Genomic DNA, 18,421 nt, shown 5'->3' with positions numbered 1-18,421 from the left:
AGGGTTGCGATCCGTTGCCGGACACAGAAAAAGACAAAAGACAAAAAAAGAAAAAAAGAAATATGAGAGTCCATTCAGTTCAATATTACCACAGATCTCCCAATGGTGTTTCTTAGCCCATAATCTCCTTGTTTTATACTATTTCAACCATACCCCACTACCACCCCCATGTCTTAGTGCGCATTTCTTATTTACTTTTCTTCATGAGTCGAAGGGCCACACTTCCACTTCAGAGGGCCTCAACTGTTTATCTTGTACAGTTCTCAATTATTGTACCATGAAAGATGATGCCTAGTCACACATTCACTGTTAATGAATTTGGTCTGTTTGGGCTGCTATAACAAAATGCCAAAAACTTGGTGGTTTATAAACAGTAGAAATTTCTCACAAATGTGTAGGTTAGGAGGTCCACGATCAAGGCACAAGTAGATTTGGTGTCTGGTGACAGCCCTCTTCCTCAGACAGGGTGCCTTCTAGCTATGTCCTCACAGGCTGAAGGGGCTAGCTAGCTCTCTGGGGTCTCTTATAAGGACACTAATCCCATTTATAAAGGCTCTGCCCTTCTGATCTGATCATCTCCCAAAGGCCCCACCTTCTAACACTATCACATTGGGGATTAGGTTTCAACATATGAATTTTGAGAGGACACAGACATTCAAACCATGGCATGAACCTTTAGAACAGGGTTTCTCAGGCTTAGCGCTACTGGCATTTTGGGCTGGCTAAGTATATGTTGGGGTGGGGGTGTGTGTGTATACACTATGTATTGTAGGATCTTTAGCAGCACCCTGGCCTCCACCTACTAGATGACAACGACACACCTTCCTTGCCTGTTGTGACAACCAAAAATGTCTCCAAACATTGTTAAATGTCTCCTCAGGGGCAAAATTGCCCCTGGGTGAGAAGCACTGCTTTAGACAAATTATTGTTTTTATTGGTGCCTAGTAATTGTCGTTAAGAGAGCATCTCACGCTACACTTCATAATCTGAATAATCACTGACAGAGATGATGACTCACAAACCGTTTGAATCTTCTCACTAGTCATGTTTTTCCTATGCAAAAATAAAACTGACAAAATTTTAGCCCACTGTGATTCATGTTTCAATGAGCCAAAAGGAAAAGTTCTATAAAATTTATTTATATATAAAAATCTTAACTATAACGAGGATATAAGAGGTATCAGGTATGTACAAGTTAAGATAGCTAACAGGCAATTTAAATTCATCAAACCAGACTTTCACTCATTAAATGGCATTAAACACCTGCCTACAGTAAAATGCAAATTGAACTTAGATGGGTTACTTACTATAAATAAATAAAGCATTTGTTGTCTCAATAGCTAAGAGTTTTAAATCGAATACAAGGTTTCTGTTGGTGTTTTCTTCCTGGTCAGAGCTGAATCAGGGACATTTAGAGATGAAATTTAACTGTTTCATCTGTGATACATTCTGCTGTATTGAATAATATATACTGTACTAGTCATAGGCTAAGACTAGATTGCATCCAAAGGCCTTTACAACTCTAAGATTCTATTGTTGTAATTGCTGGAATAAAAGAGAAAATTGAACATTTACAGGTGCTTATGCCAAATTAGGAAACCATCTTTAATCTTGGAAGATGGTTTTCTCACAGAATGATTTAGACATACACGTTTTTAAAATAGGATTTATATAATTGTAGTAGACTATTCTAAGATCAAAGATAAAGAGATGCTACCACAATTTATGCGGAAGATGGTTCTATTAATTGTGGGAAATGTGGACAAGGTGACTGAAATTGATGTTATGGATTGCTACTGCATGTTCACCAAAATTGTCTATTTGTGATTTTACAATGAAAAGTAAGCTATAAAAATAGTTACTATAATAATTATTCAGCTTAAGCATCCAGAGAATAAAGTAAGCCTTAAAGGAGGTCTCAATTCCTATTTATCATTTATTAAAAACGTTCACTATAGAAAAGCAGGATCACATAAGTTATATCAAGTTGTCAGCTTATTTTACATAGCAGTATAATATTAAACTAAAGATTAGCTGTTACTCAGTGAATACAGGACAGAAAGAATTTAAAGTGTATGAAGGTACTTCAAAAAGTTCGTGGAAAAATAGAATTAAAAGATAATACCAATCTTTCCATGAATTTTTTGAAGTACCTGCATATACCTTTACCAAATGCACAGAAAGCTTTAAAAATCAGTCTTCAAATACAATTGGAATTTTCCAGCACAACAGTTAAGTTCATCAAAAGATGAACTGATTAACTTCACTGTTGATAATGAATTTAGTATTATTTGCCAAGATACAAACATTAGGTTTTCACTGGTACATTTTGGATAATATTTTGCTACTCTTTTTAGAAGATTAAATGTTATTCCATCAGTTATTACTTCAGTTATGCAGGCAGATGTTCTAATGGACGATCTATTAAGATAAACCAATGTTAGCAATTGTTAATCTGTTAAGGCTTGCATCAAATTTTAAACACAATTTACATTTACCTAATTTTATAGGTGCCACAAGATATATGTTTGGTAACAATTCATACTTCAACCCCTTGGGAAGTTTCAGTTATTTGCATTTCCAATATGAACTGGTACTGTTATGTTTGCCCATTTATAAATAACAGGAGCAAAAAGCCCAAGCGATCCAACAATTGAAACCAGAAGAAAACTCCACAGAAATATCCGATCAAGCACCTGGGCTATGAATTTCCAATCTTCAACAACCTGTTACAAAAAAAAAAAAAATACAAACACATTAAATACATAATTTTAAATTGTATACCTATTTTAAAATGTAATACAGTGAGTTAGAGGCCAAATCAGTTTCTGCCTCCCACTGCTGCCTCCAGACAGCAGGTGACCCCGTACTCAGTTCAGCGACAGATACTACCTTGATGGTCTTACAAATATAGCCTCTTCAAGCTTTAAAAGACATTACAAAATTTGTTCATTTACACATCAACTGGTAATATATTACAAGTAGTTTAGTTAAGTATATTTTAATAAAAATTAAAATATTTATACTACTTGGACATTTTACAATAAACTAAAAAACTTTATTCTTACTATATAATTTCTATTCCTTATTCTTGCCCAGTAGTGTTCACTTATTTATTTTAGTTTTTTAAGACTCTAGCCTGAGGTTAATTTCATGCCAAATTAAAAGTTGGTTCAGAGTAATACACATTAGAAAGCCGTCAATCTTCTCTCCCTCTCCTCACCCACTTTATTTACTTTTGGATTTCCTAGGGACCATTTTAATCTAAACTCACAGGGACAGAACTGCTAGCCTTGGAGCCAGCTTGAGCCAGGAGCAGGTTGAGAATACCACAAGGAGAGGGCAGGCTGACCCCGTACTCAGTTCAGCGACAGATACTACCTCGATGGTCTTACAAATATAGCCTCTTCAAGCTTTAAAAGACATTACAAAATTTGTTCATTTACACATCAACTGGTAATATATTACAAGTAGTTTACTTAAGTATATTTTAATAAAAATTAAAATATTTATACTACTTGGACATTTTACAATAAACTAAAAAACTTTATTCTTATCCACTGAGCACAGGGCTCCCCTTTCTACAAGGCCAGTTCTCTGACCAGAGGCTTCCCTCACTCCTGGAGCCTCTGTGGAACACAGGGTCCTCTACAGGAACTGTGCCCCAAGTTGTGGGATAATTTTGAATTTAGGGTATTGTAAATACTCTACTACTTCTCTGCTTCTTAGTTTTCCCCTGAAAATAAAACCCACTTCCTGGTCCTAGTAGTACAAGCCCTGACTCCTTCAATAATTTGTAGACATTTATTAAATTCTATCTCAGTCTAAATCATAATCTAACAAATGTATGTATTTTTTGAGTCACCACTGATAGCTTCAGATGTTATAAACTCATTTAATTACCCTACTGCAAAATAGAAATTTTACAAATCCATAAGCATTAAAAGTTTTTAGGGCCGGCCCGGTGGTGCACTGCTACAGTGTGCCGCTTGGGAGCGCAGTAGCACTCCCGCCGAGGGTTCGGATCCCATATACAGACCAGTTCCTGCTCACTGGCTGAGCGAGGCGCGGGAGCAACACCGAGGGTTGCGATCCCGTTGCCAGTCCCCGGTCCGGTACGGGCGCGACACTGAGGGTTGCAATCTGTTGCCGGACACGAAAAAAGACAAAGGAAAAAAAAAAAGTTTTTAAAAAGTATACATCAAATGTCCCTTTTTGGGGAAAGACTGTTATTTCATCAGATTCATTTGGTCTGCTTCCCATACCTGTGGGAAAATTTTCACTTAATCTTTAAAAATTAGAATTTACATAATTTTAATGGGACCATTTAAAGTAAATTCAATTATGAAAATATTACTATAGTTATAGGTTTAAAAATATTGCACAATAAAAATAGAGAAGGGCAGTGACAAGATTGAAATTTTATGTTTTGAAAGAAAACCCAGGGCAGTATGATCACATTAATAAAATGTATTTGTGTTTAATTCTTGCATTTTAAATATTAACCTTCAATAAGGAGCTAGTAAGAGTTATTTTTCTATAATAAAGTTTTAAGCAACTTTTTGTTTTTGAGTAAATTAAGCATACTAAGCCCTATTACTAAGCTTCATGTGAACACTTCAATGTANTCCACTGAGCACAGGGCTCCCCTTTCTACAAGGCCAGTTCTCTGACCAGAGGCTTCCCTCACTCCTGGAGCCTCTGTGGAACACAGGGTCCTCTACAGGAACTGTGCCCCAAGTTGTGGGATAATTTTGAATTTAGGGTATTGTAAATACTCTACTACTTCTCTGCTTCTTAGTTTTCCCCTGAAAATAAAACCCACTTCCTGGTCCTAGTAGTACAAGCCCTGACTCCTTCAATAATTTGTAGACATTTATTAAATTCTATCTCAGTCTAAATCATAATCTAACAAATGTATGTATTTTTTGAGTCACCACTGATAGCTTCAGATGTTATAAACTCATTTAATTACCCTACTGCAAAATAGAAATTTTACAAATCCATAAGCATTAAAAGTTTTTAGGGCCGGCCCGGTGGTGCACTGCTACAGTGTGCCGCTTGGGAGCGCAGTAGCACTCCCGCCGAGGGTTCGGATCCCACATACAGACCAGTTCCTGCTCACTGGCTGAGCGAGGCGCGGGAGCAACACCGAGGGTTGCGATCCCGTTGCCAGTCCCCGGTCCGGTACGGGCGCGACACTGAGGGTTGCAATCCGTTGCCGGACACGAAAAAAGACAAAGGAAAAAAAAAAAGTTTTTAAAAAGTATACATCAAATGTCCCTTTTTGGGGAAAGACTGTTATTGGTCCGGTACGGGCGCGACACTGAGGGTTGCAATCTGTTGCCGGACACGAAAAAAGACAAAGGAAAAAAAAAAAGTTTTTAAAAAGTATACATCAAATGTCCCTTTTTGGGGAAAGACTGTTACTTCATCAGATTCATTTGGTCTGCTTCCCATACCTGTGGGAAAATTTTCACTTAATCTTTAAAAATTAGAATTTACATAATTTTAATGGGACCATTTAAAGTAAATTCAATTATGAAAATATTACTATAGTTATAGGTTTAAAAATATTGCACAATAAAAATAGAGAAGGGCAGTGACAAGATTGAAATTTTATGTTTTGAAAGAAAACCCAGGGCAGTATGATCACATTAATAAAATGTATTTGTGTTTAATTCTTGCATTTTAAATATTAACCTTCAATAAGGAGCTAGTAAGAGTTATTTTTCTATAATAAAGTTTTAAGCAACTTTTTGTTTTTGAGTAAATTAAGCATACTAAGCCCTATTACTAAGCTTCATGTGAACACTTCAATGTATAATAAGAGTAAGAATCCCTTACTCCCTTTAATTTCTCTAACATTCTCTTATAAATAAACAACAAAAAGATTTATTCTAGAAAAATGCTTTGGCTATATTTGTAAAGCCTACATTAGGCTCATTCTTTACAAAATAAAATGTTTGATAAATTATAATGCAGTTCTGCCTGCAGATTACCACAGAATTCAGAAACCAAGTTACTGAGGATAAAATTAAAACAGTTCATCATGTCAGAGCCAAAAAACATATGACAGGATTACTATTCCTTAGAATGCATAACACTAAATTTCCTTTAGAGTCATCCAATATGCTGATGGGGGAAATGGAGAGGAGAGATTTGTCCAGGTGCCCCATTTTGCAGGAGTTTTAACTAAAACAGATTTTAGTAAAGATCTTTCATAGAAAAGTGTGTCAACAATTCTGGCCCTCAATCCATGCTTAGTCTTAAGTATCATGCTGTTTACTGTGCCAAAAATCATTGAGGCCCCTTTTGGACTTAGAATTGACGCAGATCTGCATTTGTACATACAACATGTCACAGACCTCACGGACATCATTCTCCTTCATGATGTGTCTTGTAATGTAGCGAATGGAATCCAGCGCAGCCTCCAATGTGTTTCTCGAAGGTTTTGGTCCACCAGCACTCTCGGTTTCCTCTTTCTGGGTGAAGTACCTGTCTGCGTGGCTTCTCATGCAAAGCAGTTTGGGAAGCTTGTGAAGAAATACCTTACGGACCCACGGTGCCATCGCCTCATGCGTGGAGGAAGAACGGTGATGAATGTTGATAGCAAAGACAGTGACCATAATGGACAGTGTTACAAAGATCATGGTGAACACCAGGTACTCTCCGATCAGCGGTATGACTTTTGAAGAGGAGGGTATGATCTCTTCAATAACCAGCAGGAAGACAGTCAAAGAGACCAGTACGGAAGTGCACAGACAAATCTTTTCACCTTCGTTTGAAGGAAGATAGAAGACAAGTACAGTTAGAAACGAGAGCCCGATACAGGGTATAATAAGGAACAAGGTATAAAAGAGGGGCAGACGCTTAATTACAAACGAGTACGTGACATAAGGATACCAGCAACAGCTGTCAGTCCTGTTTCCCTTGCTCCCCGTTGCACTCACGATTTCCCATTCTCCATTATCAAAAAAGTCTCTCTTGTCTACATCTTGGTCCTCTAGAATTATGTCAACCTGGGACCCGTCATAAGTCCAAGAACCAAATTTCATGGAACAGTTTTGAAGATCAAATGGGAAAAATGTGACATCTATGGTACAGGAACTTTTGTAGTTTGCCGGTGGGGTCCAGGTGATGGTGCCATTGTACCTGACGACTGCTTTCGTACTGGTCCCTTCAAATCGACCATCTGCACTAAAATACACACACATGGACAGTAATGATGCAGAAATTAAACAGCCCAAGGATGCATTTTACAAGCCTAATATAAAAGAAAGCTTATAACTGACAGCATGAAATAATTTTTAAATTACTACAGATATACTTGCTACACATAGGGGACCCTGCTCTAGGGACATCTTCCTTAAATATCTAACTTTACTGGAATGGAACCCTTTCTTTCCCATCTACTCCAGGACTGACAAATCTATATTACGCAAAACCCCAAGATTTTAGTGGTTGGAAAGGCCTCACTTTACACACAAAATAGAATCAGGCTATTTATACAGTGGGCATGCACAGACCCAGAACCTGAATCCACATTCCTAAACTCCCCACACAGCGTTCTTCCTCCTCCATCACAAATACTGGCCACTTGCTCCTTTGATAGGAAAAGAACATTGGCACCAAGCTGGGTGTGGCCATGAAAGATGGCAGTGCCTCTCAACTTCTCCCATCAAGCAAACTCCCCCCCTATAGAGAGGTCAAGCAGGAAGCTGCAACACCAACAAAAGATTGCTTTGAAATATTGCTCTTTATCTTCAACTTCATGTGACTTTTGCACAATACTCTGTAATATATCCATGTTTAATATAAAAATGTTCTCAACTACTGAGAGTAAAATGATGCTCCAGGAAGCGGCATCATGTTACCTTAAAAGCTTTCTTCACCCCTTATGTGTTGAGAGCATGGAGGTAAAAGGTTTCAAAAAATTAAAGATACCTTTGTGTGGCGTTTGCTCTGTTCTCATGCCAAATGCTTTCTTTTTTTTTTCCTTTTTGTCTTTTTTACTGACCGGTAACAGGATCGCAACCCTCGGTGTCGCGCCCGTACCGGGGACCGGCAATGGGATCACAAACCTCGGTGTTGCGCCCGCACCACGCTCAGCCAGTGAGCGGGAACCGGTCTCCACATGGGATCTGAACCCTCGGCGGGAGCGCCACCACACACCCAAGCGGCGCACTCTCCAGTGCGCCACCGGCCGGCCCCAAATGCTTTCTTGCAGTTAAGACAAAGTTCTTTATGATAAGCACAGACTCCCAGACTTGCCCTCAGGTGGTTCTAGAAAAACATGAAACTGGTACCCAGAATTATCCTCTCCCTCCCCCAAGTTTAAAAAAAGAAAAGAAATCCTCAAAGCACATCTAGATAGGATGACTATAAAGATGAGTTAAGAATTAACTCAACATTCCTCATCGTGGGAAAATGACAATATAGTATTAAAACAAAATTAAAATTATACATTTGAACATAAAATATGACCTCAACTATTTAAGAAACACACCAAAAAACAAACAAAAAAACCAGACGTCCACCAAATACATAGTCCAGTAAATAAAAGGGTAAATGGAGATGTTATTAGGCTGCCTTGGTGTGAACCCCTACCCCACCACATGTGAGCTGTGTGATCTTGGACAAGATATAACCACCCTTGGCCTCCGTTTCCTTATCTGTAAAAATAGATGTCATCTTACCCAGCACATGAGGTCACTGTGAGAACCGAATGAACTAAAGCATGTAAGGCACTTAGCACATTGCCAGGCACATAGTAAGTTCACTATATGTGTAAGCTAATACCAGTGGTTGTCTCTAAGTGAGGGGATAATGGGATTGATTATAGGTGATTTCCCTACTTCCTTACACCTTTCTGTACTTCCCAAGTCTTTTACAAATTTTAGAAATCAGAGAACACTTTTACGATCAGAAAACACCACCACCAAGAAAGAGAAGGGACCCACAGAACCTATTTGTAGGTTCATGAAACAAAAGAATGTAAGATCATGTCATTTATAGCTGAACAATTTTCAAAAGGGAGAAAAAACTGCTAGTGCCTGATAGTGATACAAGTGTTTTCTTTCGATAATATAAAATGATATTTAGAATATAACTTACTTGTCAAACAAAACAATGTCTGGGGTCCAGAGAGAGTCTGAAGGGACACGTATAACTTTTATTCCACCATAGTCGTCAGGGTTCCATCTTAATTTTACATCTATCCATTCCTGTAAAACAAAGAAATCTGCCTCAATTTCAATAAAATAGTTGAAAACAGTGAAAACTAGACTCTTTGTCAAACCCAGAAATTCTACATAAGAAATCATCTCTACCTCCAATAGAGAAAACTCACCTCCATGTCTTTCTTACGAGCACTAGAGCATAACCCTGTCCCCTCGTGCGGTGGCTCGTCCTTGTGAGATACGGCTGAGGACCAGAGCTGGATGCATTCATGGCTCTGCTCAGCACCTCTGCTCCCACCACTGACCACAGCCAGGACCTGAAGCCATGAGCACCAAGGGAAACATCCTTTTCCACCTGTATTGTCACCTGATTTGGCTGGGCTGGTCCATGCAAAGGGGAGTTGGATTTATTACACATTCCACAAATTTAAACACCTTGTTCAACCTCCATGCAGTAACAATTCTGTCATTATATTAAGAGTTGCACGCCAAGCAAAGCATACATGCCTTTAGGAGTTTGGGGTTAGCGAACGGGTAGTAGGTATAATAATCAGGGATGATGAAGAACAAACAAAGGGAAGCATTTAACAGCAGCTGAGGACATATGAATGGTGGCCCAGAAAAAAAAGTCCTTTAAAAAGGGACTATATACATAAGAATAGTTTATTACGTTCTGGCCCATTCCCATCTCACTCAGAGCAAAAGCCACAGTGTTGCGGTGGCCTGTGAGGCGCTACTCCTGTTGTGTATGTGACCCCATCTCCTGCTCCCCTCCCCTCGCTTCCCTCTAGCCACACTGACCTCCTTGCTGATCCTCGCACACACTAGGCACACCCCAGCCTCGGGGCCTTTGCACGTGCAGGTCCCTCTGCCTTGAACACTTCTCCCTAGATGTCCACCTGACTTGCTCCCTCTCCCCCAGGTCTTTGTTCAAACAGTACCTTCTCAGTGACATTTTCTCTGACTATCCTATTTATAAGTAGTCCCCAAGAGTCCCTAACCTCTTTCCCAATGTGTTCTTCTCCAAGCTTATCAGCCTCTAGGGCACTAAACAACTTGTTTATCTCCCCCTCCTTCCCCGCCCTCCCCGCCACCACTAGAATGAAGTTCCTGGAGGGCAGATCTTTGTCTGATTCCCCAGCACCCAGAACAGTATCTGGCACATAGCTGGCACTCAAAAAATATTAACTAAATGAATACAAGAACTCCATCTACCCTCATCCTTCTGCGTGCTGCCAATACACCAAGACCACATACGCATGGCCCTTTGTGCTACAAGCCCTGTAACAAAAACAGTGGTGCCACTCACTGGTTGGGTGCCTGTTTGACTTTTGTACATACCTGTTTCAACCAGACATTTGTTGTCATTAACTGATTTTTCTCATCCTGTAATATAAAAATTTAAATAAGGTTGATTATTTCAGTTACAGAAACAATAAATATTTAAATAAGAATCTTCACATTTTTATACAAACACTCGTCTCCGTTTAGTACCAACATTGTGTTCATCAATCCAGTTCTCTAGGAAAGATCTTTTTTCTAGCCTCATTTCACATTATTCCTTTCAACATACTCTGTATTTCAGATAAGCTACCCTAAAGCATACCATTGGCATTTTTAGATTTAGCGTTCACAGTCTCAACTACCATATTTCCTCAAATTTAAGATGCAATGCAAGATATAAGCACAGGATTATTTCATGTGCTTAGCATTAAGGGAAAAGAAAAGCCGCCAATGAATTGCAAGCTGCTATTAATTTTAAGACACATCTTGATTTCAGAGGTGCTCAAATGTGGAGAAGTGTGCATTTCAGAATCAGTGAAACACAGTATTTCTGTGCATTCCTGAGGCACTATCCCTTGTAGTCATTTGCCTCTGCTGAGGCAAGAATCTGAATCTCCCTGCAGGTCTGCTATGTAGAGAAAAATACTAAATGCCAATTTCCTAAAGCTTTTAAGTCCCACTTTTCTAGAGAACCAGGAGTCCTTGGTACTTGTCACTTACACCTTCCTGCTGTCATATCTTTGCTATGCCAGTCTTTTACTGAATTTTCACGGCCTAATTAAAGTGACATTTCTTCCATTAAATTTTACTGAAATTTGGAGTCAGCTAAACCAGTAAAAGATCATCGTAATCACCAACCACAAGTACTATGTGTAGGACACGATGCTAAGCCCAGAGACCCACAGAAGTATGAGGCAGTTGGGGGGAAATGACAGGGGTGTAAATAGCCCAGGTAACTGGAGGTTACCCATTCCCTATCGCATCCCAACAATGGGTGAATGACCCAGGAGAAAGGAGGAGACCGGGAGGAAGTCCATCACTAGGGGCAAAGGCAGTTCTATGAGGTCCCTCCATGGGAAGGAGTGCTGGGGAATATAGCATGCCATCCCTCTCACGCTGCAATCCCAAAGAGCAATTTTCTTTGATTAAAACACTAGAGTTGGAAAGGCCCTAGAGATTTTATCTACTGTAATCTCTTCATTCTGCAGATAAAGAAACTGGCCCAGTGAGGCGACTTGCCTAAAATCACACCACCAATTAGTGGTCAAATTGATTTTAGAACTAAATCTCCTAAATCTAAGCCTTACGCCACCAGTTCCACACCACAGTCACACACCATCCAGAATAACTGCTGATCCCTGTATCAGAATATGCGTATTAGGCAAAAGTTCTAAACAGAGGCATTAACAATTAGGAAAGTTCTGGTAAACATGTACCAATGATGGTACATGACAGTAGGTCATCTTTGAGAATCTAATGAAAATCATGGAAACCTCCCCTAGAAAAATGTGGACACATAAATTTTTCTCTGTGAGTTAGGACCCAGTCAATTCCTAGTATCTCCAACAGTAACACAGATAAAAAGACAATCCATAAGTTTGCAATTGGCCCCAAAGATGTGCTGGTTCGCCACTAATTACTTGATCTCAACTATCTCCCGAGCATCTATGATGTCCTCAGCACAACGGGGGATGCAACAAAATTAAAACTGGGTGAGGACAAATGTGGGACGCCCAGAAGGAAACCACAATAAATGTAGAAAGGTTATCTATACAGAAGTACAGCAGAAAAGTTTTAGAATAATACTGTTTTTTTTAACCTGATCATAACAATTAAATCCAAACAAGCCAACACTGAGATTTTAAAAAAGAGTGCAGAACATGTAGGAAATAAACTAGGAATCTGAGGAGAGGTCAAGGAAGAGCCACCGAACATGATTACAGGGTTGAGGGGGAAAGATCTTAGCGATAAAAGGAACGTAAAACAGTTTAGAAGCAATTGAGTGAATTTTCTATTCTCAATCTCCAGGGCCCTTGGCCCCTCATCTTCCCTGACTCCAGTCCCCTTTCCCCCATTGTCACTGACATTACATTTTCTGGGCTCTTCTCTCAAGAAGCAACACTTCTTCAACTTCTCAGCTTGGCTAACCCTTCCTTCTACCACGTTCTACGAATGTTCCTCAAGGATCAGCCTCTTGCTTTCCCTGCCAGCTTTAAAAACTCATCAGTTCTAAGTTTTCCACAGCCACCCTCAGGCCAGCAATTCCAACTTGACATCTTTGGCCTCATCTCTCACCTCAGAGCTAGTCTTGACTTCCCAAGGGCTAGTGAACATTTTCTTTGGAATGAACATCTCAATTCACAATCAAACTAATCATCTTCTCTGCCCTACTCCCATAACCACTAATTTTTTCTTTCCAATTTCTGTCACTCTTCCATTCTAATCATCTAGGCTTCGAAAGTTGACCCCTCCCTCCACACTCAGTGGTCAAGTCCTGTTCCTCTTTCTATGTGATCTTCTAACTTGCCTCTCAAGCTTCTAATCTCTCTCCACAAAACCATGTATATGGCTGTTTTACTGATCTTCCCAAAGTACTGCTTCTACCAGGTCTGTTGCCTATCAGATCTCTCACCCATTCAGCGTCTCTTGTGTCAGACACCATGCAAGGCTCTGGGGCAGACGCAAGGAATAAAGCTCGCCCTGCTCTGCAGATGCAACGTCAGAGCACGTGAGTACCAGTCCATGTAATGGGCACCGTGTTAAAGTGCAAAAGACTGACCAGAGGAGACACTGTCTAGGGAGTCTGCAAAGATTTCACAAAGGGTCCGACAAAAGAATTTAGGCTTGAAGAATAAATGGCTGTGCCAGTAGGAAAGCTCTCCAAGTAGAAGAAATGGCAGGAGCAAAGGCAGGATTCCACCTTGCCTCCGTGGCGGTCAGACCATTCATTCCTAAGCAACAGGGCTTCCAACGCTAATCTTCTGATCTAAATGGTGCTACAAATAGGCTCAGTATCACTTACGTACCCGCAGTTATACTGTTCCTTCTTAGTATTTTTTCCTCTGCCATGTCAAACCCTACACTTCCTATTAAGCCAGCTCAAGTGCCACCTTCTCTATCCCTCCTTCTTTGATAATCTCAGTCACCAAAATCTAAATTCTCAGCTCTTTATGGCATCACAATTTAGTGCTGTAATGTTCTGTACCATTTATGTGCCAATAGCCTCAACTAGAAATATCTTTGAGAGCAAGCCCCACTTAACTTACTTTCTGAAATTCTCAGCTCTTTATGGCATCACAATTTAGTGCTGTAATGTTCTGTACCATTTATGTGCAATAGCCTCAACTAGAAATATCTTTGAGAGCAAGCCCCACTTAACTTACTTTCTGCTCTCCTATTCTTATTTATATTTAAAATCTCCCCATATTGCCTAGCAAAGGGCTGAGCACACAGTCCATATATATTCACTGACCTTTCTGGAAGCAATTAGGGGACATATATCAACAGACTTTTAAAAATGTATATCCTTTGATTCATTAATTGCCTTTCTTAAGGAAAGGAGAAAGCCAGACATTTGTGTACGAATTTATCACTGTCAGTTATAATATGAAAAACTGAGAATGAGCTTCTGCCAACAATAGGAGAATGTTTAAATAAATTATAAATGGAATATCATGTAGCAATCAAAATTATATTTCAAGATTACATAATGACACAGGAAAATACTCATTATGTAAGAGTAGGGAAAAAGCAGTAATCAAAATTATATCTAAAATATGATTACAATTTTGTAACATACACACAAAAAACACTGGCAAGAAATATAACAAATTATTAACATTTAGCCATCTCTGGGTGGTAGACTTACAGTCAATTTTTATTTTTTTGCACTTTCCAAATTCTCTACAAAAATCATGCACTGCTTCTCTAGTCAGAACATAAAGGCACACCTATAAATGTTATTTAAAATATATTTATATATAAATACTCGATTGTTCTGGGAACACAGCAGGGAAATAATTATTGATTGACGTGATTGGAACAAAAAGAAACTAGTTGAAAAATTAGCATGAGTTTTTGAGTTTAAATAGAAAGGCTCTCTTAATAATAAGAACAGGTTATCAAGAGAACTTACTTTCCCTGGTAAATGTCACATGGAAAAAATCTCTGAAATGTTTTAAGTGTGATACTGAGACAATGATCTGTTGAGATACTTTTTGGTCCTAAGAATCTATGACTCTCTTCTTGGACTTTTTCTTAACCTTTTTGATCATATTTTTAACACACTTAAGGAGAAACTTCAATATAAGATGTTTTAATATATTTGAATTGTTAAATAGACTTACTGTAATTACTAAATGAGATAAAACAATCTCTAAACCATACAATTATATAAAATTATATAAACACGGTGTATTACTATGTCTGTGGCATAATAATCATTTTTCCCTGGTGAGTTCCTTGAGGACAAGGACTGTGTCTCATTTACCTTTGCAATCCTCGGTGCCTGACACAGGCCTAGGCACACGATAGCTCTCACTAGACCTGCGTGAAGCTGAGTATGTAACAGTATGCACACCTACCACGTCCACTAATTGAGATATTGCAAGGCCAAACTTTATTTTTATTTTGTCATTCAGGTGTTCCACAGGACGAACCCATCTTTCGTAGTCTTGAAATAAATCCTTAAACAAACTATCTTCATGTTTTGCAACAAAGGATGGTTCAGACAATCCTGTATAACAAATTTTTAAAAGTTAGTTATTGGCTACTCTCCCACCAAATACCTATACTTTAAAACAGAAGTGCAGCATTATTAATGAACCAAACTATAATTTAGGCTATTATTAATACAGCTTCTAAAATGAAATATTAATACAAATATTTCTGATCAAATAAAGAACATTCTGGTTCAGATAAAATTCTTAGTTAAATCAGATTACTCACTATGGAAATATGCTGAGTTTCTTAAACAATCAGTACTCAATGCAGAGTGATTTAAAATCTAAGTAACAAAAGCCTTTAAATTGCAAAGGCTGGGGGGGTTCCTTGTCATAAAATTCCAAACCTTGTAAACAGATACACTGAAGAAAGTTCATTTATCAACTGTAAATGTAAAATAATCATGCTTTAATTTGCATAATTTTAATACACAAATATATAAATATTGAATGAATTATTTAGCTTTGTCATATCTTTGTGTGCTACACATTTGTATAAAACTACTTTAGGGCCTAAGTCTTAAGGAGGCGGGAGACAAAATTTAAAAAGTTTTAGATACCATGGCCAAAGTCTGGTTAGATTTGTGGATCACGGTTACATTTATACTTCTACAGGGCTTAAATAAGCATCTCTGAAGAAATGAGAGGTTTTGGTGTTGTCTAGACTGGGGTCACTTAAGGAAATATGAAATGTATAAATTCAAGCATGACATTTACTCAAGACTAATGATTTTATGAAGAAAAAACAGTTACTTGAAACAAAAATGTCACTGACTTATTTATCAGCAAGTACACACATAGGGATTATAGTACCTAGTGAAGGTCCTTCTCTAACTTAAAAGCAATAATTTGACAGAAAATTAACATTTTCACAAAATCTCTTTTTATTACAATCGACCGTGTTTTCTATATGGAGCTATCTGGTTACTCTAGCTGGGGGAAAACCATTCTCTGATTCTCTTTCACTGTCTATTTCTTCATTAATAGAGCAGCCTACTCCTCAAGGGCTGATGTCCTGCTGCCCTGAGCAGTTTAAGATACTTGGTTTAATTCATAAATACTGCAGAGTTTGTGTCATGCCTCCCATAAAAGTCTCCTCATGCTGAAATGCACAGAATTGGAGATATCTAGATTCAATTAAAAGATTATATACTGGAGAGTCAGTCTTAATGTTTAAAAGCCATAAATACTAGAGCTTCAAGTTAAAATAGCATTATTGAAACGTTTTTCCTCTTTAAATCCTACTTTAAAGATTTTATAGTCTCTGAAATACCAAAAATTTAAAGTTGTTTAAAAAAATCAAAAGTGTTGGTGAGGACATGGAGAAACTGGGACGCTCAGGTATTGCTGGTGGGAATGTGAAATGCTATAGCTGCTTTGGTAAACAGTCTAGCAGTTCCATTGCCCATTCTGTTCCCCACAATAGCCCAGGTTCTTGAAACTCAAAAAGGCAAAAATGAACTCCTTCTCTCCACTTTCTGCTATCACGTTACATCCCTTCCCTGAAGTATGAGCACAGAATTACCAAGCTTGAGCAGGTACCCAGATGGGCCAAAGGGTAAAGGATATGTCAGGAACAACATAAAAGGGGCATTCATATTTTTAAAATATTATCTTTTCATACTGATATCTTATTCTCAAAACTAAAAATTATCCTATTTTCTCACTTAAATGATCAGTTCTGGCTATTCAAGATATATCAATGAGCTATGCTACTTGAGGACATTTGAAATCAGAAAAGTTGGGTTTAATGGTGTTGTGGGTTGATAATAATGGTGGTCAGGGGTGTGGTTCTGAGGGCTTTAAAAGGAGAGCTCATGAGAGTTTCTCTCTGCTCCTGCCATTTCTCACCATGTGAGACTCCTGCATTGCTGGAAAGTCACTGCTAAAGAAGACCCTCAGCAGACGTGTTTCCTGGACTTTGGACTTCCCAGCCTCTGAAACTATAAGCAATAAATATTGTTTCTTTTTTTTTTTTTTTCCTTTTTGTCTTTTTTTTTCGTGACCGGCAACGGATCGCAACCCTCAGTGTCGCGCCCGTGCCAGTCTGGGACCAGCAACAGGAACGCAACCCTCGGTGTTGTGCCCGCACCTCGCTCAGCCAGTGAGCGGCCGGTCTGTATGTGGGATCCGAACCCTCGGCGGGAGCGCCACTGCACTCCCAAGAGGTGCACTGTAGCAGTGCGCCACTGGGCCGGCCCCAATATTGTTTCTTTATAAATTACCCAGTTTCAAGTATTTTGTTATAAGCAACAGAAACAGACCAATATAGAAAATTGGTACCAGGGAAGTGAGGTGTTGCTTATAAAAAATACTTGAAGGGCCGGCCCTGTGGCTCACTTGGGAGAGTGCAGCGCTGGCAGCACCGAGGCCACGGGTTTGGATCGTATATAGGGATGGCCGGTGCACTTGCTGGCTAAGCGTGGTGCAGAACGCACCGTGCCAAGGGTTGCGATCCCCTTACTGGTCAAAAAAAAAACCCAAAACTTGAAAATGTGGAAGCAGCACTGGAACTGGGTGTTAAGGAGAGGTTGGAGGAGTTTGAAGGACTCAGAAGAAGATAAAAAGATGAGGGAAAGTTTGGAACATCTTAGAGACTGGTTATGTGGTAGCAACCAGAATGCTTGTAGAAATATGGACTATAAAGACCATTCTAAGAGGTCTCAGATGTAAATGAGAAGGGACTTATTGTAAACTCGGGCAAAGATCATCCTTGCTGTTAACTGGCAAGAAACTTGGCTGCATTCTGTTCATGCTCAAAAGTATTATGAAATGTGAAACTTAAAGGATCTACCCAGGATATTTGGTGGAAGAAGTTTCTAAGCAGCAAAGCATTCAGGAAGCTGCATGGCTACTTGTAACCGCTTACACTGAGCTATGGTGGCAAAGGCTTGACATAAAGCCAGAATTTATAATTAAATGGAAAGCAGTGCTTAAATATTGGGAAAGTGTGCAGCCTCGCCATGTGGTAGAGAAGCAGAAAGCACTTTTAGGAGGACAACTCAATGGTGTACAACTGTTGGCTAAAGAGACTAGTGCAAAAACAAGGGATTGCCAAGAGAAGGAAGAAAAGACCTTGAAGGCATTTCAGAAATCTTGGAGGTTGTGTCTTCCATTACAGGACCAGAGGCCTAGGGAGACAGAATGGTCTCTAGAATCAGGCCTGAGGAGTTCTCCATGGGCTCACTGCCCAGGGCCACCTTGGTATGCTGCTCTCCACACCAGCACCTCAGC

At 39.1% G+C, this 18,421-nt stretch overlaps 1 protein-coding gene across 1 annotated transcript in view; it reads right to left on the bottom strand.

The window, feature by feature from the left end:
- Positions 1-1,929: 1,929 nt before the first annotated feature.
- The window catches only part of CHRNA5 (cholinergic receptor, nicotinic, alpha 5 (neuronal)), a 29,204-nt gene continuing 12,712 nt past the window's right edge, over positions 1,930-18,421 (bottom strand). The window contains exons 2-6 of the mRNA XM_008574533.1: positions 15,050-15,201; positions 10,524-10,568; positions 9,118-9,227; positions 6,369-7,200; positions 1,930-2,726 (exon numbers count right to left, since the gene is read on the bottom strand). Of these exons, the coding sequence (XP_008572755.1) occupies positions 2,565-2,726; positions 6,369-7,200; positions 9,118-9,227; positions 10,524-10,568; positions 15,050-15,201 (1,301 nt within the window). The 3' untranslated portion in view covers positions 1,930-2,564. The remainder of the gene's footprint in view (positions 2,727-6,368; positions 7,201-9,117; positions 9,228-10,523; positions 10,569-15,049; positions 15,202-18,421) is intronic.

The sequence above is a fragment of the Galeopterus variegatus genome, unplaced genomic scaffold, assembly GCF_000696425.1.
Source record: "Galeopterus variegatus unplaced genomic scaffold, G_variegatus-3.0.2 Scaffold1059, whole genome shotgun sequence".
In the NCBI taxonomy this organism is placed as follows: Eukaryota; Metazoa; Chordata; class Mammalia; order Dermoptera; family Cynocephalidae; genus Galeopterus; species Galeopterus variegatus.
Note: the sequence above shows the minus strand (reverse complement) of the source record. Positions and strands in the feature narration are given on the sequence as shown.